The sequence below is a fragment of the Sprattus sprattus genome (assembly GCF_963457725.1).
Source record: "Sprattus sprattus genome assembly, chromosome: 13".
Classification (NCBI taxonomy): Eukaryota; Metazoa; Chordata; class Actinopteri; order Clupeiformes; family Clupeidae; genus Sprattus; species Sprattus sprattus.
The window spans coordinates 24,058,409-24,062,027 of NC_137911.1; the positions used below are offsets into that span (position 1 = coordinate 24,058,409).

Below are 3,619 nucleotides of genomic sequence, written 5' to 3' on the forward strand. Positions count from 1 at the left end.
TCATTGACTTACATTGCTTAAATAGCCAAGTCTCCTGCAAAGTATCTCAAAGATCTCAGCGACACACAACACAACGGTGATGATGGTGAAAATGTACATAGCGCTGAGGAATATGGTCTTCTCAAAGTGCTCGGGGACCATGCACTTGGTGAGGTTGTAAGCCTTCTCTAGCGCGCTGGCATCACACATGTACAGTGGGTGCACTTGGAAGCCAAACAGGTGGCTTTGGAGCCAGAAGGCCACCACTTCTAGAATGATCCGCAGGAGCACAGATATGATGTAGAAGACAGTGTAGATGGGCCGCTCTAAGATGTCCTCCTGGTCAATGTTCTTGCAGGCAGCATAGAGGTGGAAAACAGCCCCAGGTACGAGAACAGTCACCAGTTGCAAGGCCCAGAAAACCTTTGAGGCAGGGAAAGAAGGGTGTTTAAGTGATTCATACATTCATCATTAGTAGCGCTTCAAGTGGAAAAAAAACAGTACAAACATTGTAAAAAAAAAAACTTGAAATGTTATGACAACCACAGATTTTGAATTTGAAAACAAAAAATCTAAATCAAGTATAAAATATAGTATTTCTTTTGTTTAGACACCAACCTCAAACACTAACATGTAAAGATGGATTTTCTGTACCTGCGGAGTTATCGGTCGAAACTGGTTATAACAGAAGAGGTTGAGTTCCCTGCTGTCTGGATCACAGCTGAAGTGAAGGGCTTCATTTCCGTAAACTGCAAATCCCAGAACCCCCAAGAAGAACATGCGCACAGAGCCAAAGAACAAAGTGTGGAACTGGCCAATCACAGTGGGAGGCCGCAGCTGGATCACAAAATAAGGGCAGATATATAAATACAAAGGTAGATAGACACACAGCCAGACAGACACAGACAAACAAACAGACAGACAGACAGACATTAAGACAGATAACACACAGAGAGGAAGATATGTAGAGAACACTTATATTATAGCAAATTGTCAACGTTCATCCATTTAAATAAAAAACATCCCTCTTTCTTAATACTGAAAAAACATAATCCCACGGTTTGTCATTTATGCTATTAAAAAAAAAAAAAAACAATAACTACAATCCAAATGGGTAAAACTGGGAATTGTCAAGTAATACAGAGCATCTCTCTTTTTTCAAGTCACAAGTCTTTCGTTTTTCTGGTCTTAACTGATAAAGAAAACATACAATTCTCAAATGGAACCCTATGCGTACTCACACATCCTTCATAGAAGTTCTTGATGTAGTTTAAAGACATGGTTTAGTCCCTTTTCTATAAGTTCAGCTAATCTCTGATGCTTGGCCTTCATTGCCGAACTGCTGGCATCTGTCAGACTCTAGCTGTAACACTCTATTGCTCCGAATGACCTTTGCGGCAGTGCAAAGCCCCTGTGAATGCATGTTTCCTTTTCATTCCCCCAGACCTGCAGCAGTGTACTCACGAGGTACCCACACGCAACAAAAAGGGCCACACAAAAGCGATTGACATGTGCTCCCTTCATAATCCCCACTGACCTCCGTCAGCAAAAAAAAAAACACCGCCCTCACACCACACACAGCAAAACAGGTGAGGGGGAGACCACTTTAGTTAAAGCCCTCCAAAACAAATATATTTATTTGACCTTAAATATACAGTATGGAAAACCGAAACAGAGTGAAACTATGACAACAACTGTGAATATAAAACCTATTTCATCTATTGAACAAATTCATTTCAGATGTTTTAAAGGTCCCGTTGGTGTATAGACTCAGAACATGTAATTATGCATTCCAAAATATCCACATAAAACCCTCTGAAAGCCAAGAAGTAAGTAAGTTTACGTAAATCCTGTCTAAAAACATGTTCTCAGTATTACTAAGACAGAATGTATATGACTCTTCTGTCAGGAAATCAATAGCGATTTTAACCCCACTGGCGATTTTAACCCCACTAGGCCCCAAAGAAAATAAAAAGCCACTGCACCAAGCGGAGTCCAGGCGGTGAGTTGTTAGTCCTCCCCATTTGGCTGGAGTGCAGGGTCTTCCTTCATGCCAGCCCTGATCCATCAGTGAGGGAGCTGGAGACAGGCCCCATCCAGGGTACACGTTCCACCTCTCCTCCCCCCCCTCCCTCCAAGGCAAGCGCAGCGCAGCAGCACACAGCACGAGCTCCACAGACAAAGCACGTCAGGGCGACATGATCGGAGGTCTGACGCTGAATACGGCTGTGGGTGGCAGAGGGCTACTGAGTGGAGGATCTGAATAGCCGACCACACAGAGAGCAGAGCCACTGGCCTGTTACAATGCCCTCTCTGCAACAGAAGAGCAACGAGTCAACATAAAAGCTCCAGGCTTTTCAGCTGGGTGACCTGCGTGCTCAGTAGCCCGGGGAAAAGAGGAGAACTGCTTTAAACTGACAGATGGATTCAACAAACCGACACCTCACAAGACCTTTAGCACTATGAGCACTTTTCCAGGATGACAGAGAAAATCCAGTGCTTAGAGTGCAAATTTGTTATAACACAATAGGTACAGTATTCTTAAGAGTCCCCATATGTGGTTTGTAGCATCTGGCATAACATGTTTATGATATGGTTCAGTTAGATTTAAGAAGCAAGTCAAAAAGCAACCAACTTCATTGAGGAACTCTCATACAATTCCATTACTTGTGGGCACTCATTTGTACTGTCATCTACAAATGTGGGAAATATTTGCCATAGGACTAGAACTGACAGACTGACCCATGCTTACTTCACAGTTTCAAAGCATCTGTATCAAAAAGATTCACAAAACATGTTACCTGGCCTTCAAACAACAAACTTTTCCAGAAAAATGTGTACGTTCCTCTTCACATGTAAACCCCAGTGAGTGAACTGTTCAATCACCTTCCCATCACCTCAGGACATAAGGAAGACCTTTACTATAAGGAAAATCCCTTCAACTGCCACTATAGAAAAATAGCAAGCTCATGACACAAAATAAGCTTTTTTATTTACTGACACAAATAACTGTAGTGAGTGACAGTACAGGGCTTCTGTTAATCTCGCAACCAGAAAATAACTTCAAGGGTTAAGGCTTCAAGGGTTAAGGCATGATGTGAACAGACTGACCCCCCTGAGCCATCTGTGGGCCCTACACCTTCATAAATGTCAATCAGAGAGTGGGGGGTGGGGCTTGTCAGTCACTTTGTTTCTACAATGTTAACAATTGCTCTGAAAATAAACCTGTTTATCTTCCAAAACACAAAAGATTGTTCCTAGAATATGCGTAAAAATATACTATTAAATATAATATGTACTAAATATACTAAGGAAACTGTGAAAGGGGTTTTCAGAAAACGTATTTTCTTCAGGTTTTAGTTTCAGAGTTTTGTCTATGCTACTGTTACTGTTTCAGTGTAAAGAGGGGGTAAACAACACATCTATGGATATCTATCTATACATTACTGGGTAACACTACTATCTCCCTAGCACCCTCTACACACTTTATCTTTTGGAGGTATAGTTCTAGTTGCAGCACATGGGTTTATTTTGAGGTCTGACTATCACAGCTGCTGTGGTCTGAGTGTGTGTGTGAGTGTGTGCATGTGTGTGCGTGTGTGTGTGAGTGTGTGTGTGTGTGTGTGTGTGTGAGTGTTTG

General features: G+C 42.1%; 1 protein-coding gene across 1 annotated transcript; it reads right to left on the reverse strand.

The window, feature by feature from the left end:
• On the reverse strand, window positions 1-1,259 carry LOC308374459 (gap junction epsilon-1 protein; the record flags this gene model as incomplete). Its single annotated transcript, XM_080850240.1, has 3 exons — window positions 1-402; window positions 634-816; window positions 1,221-1,259. The coding sequence occupies 3 exons, from the start codon at window positions 1,257-1,259 to the stop codon at window positions 1-3; spliced, it is 624 nt and encodes a 207-aa protein (XP_080706366.1).
• Window positions 1,260-3,619: the final 2,360 nt, after the last annotated feature.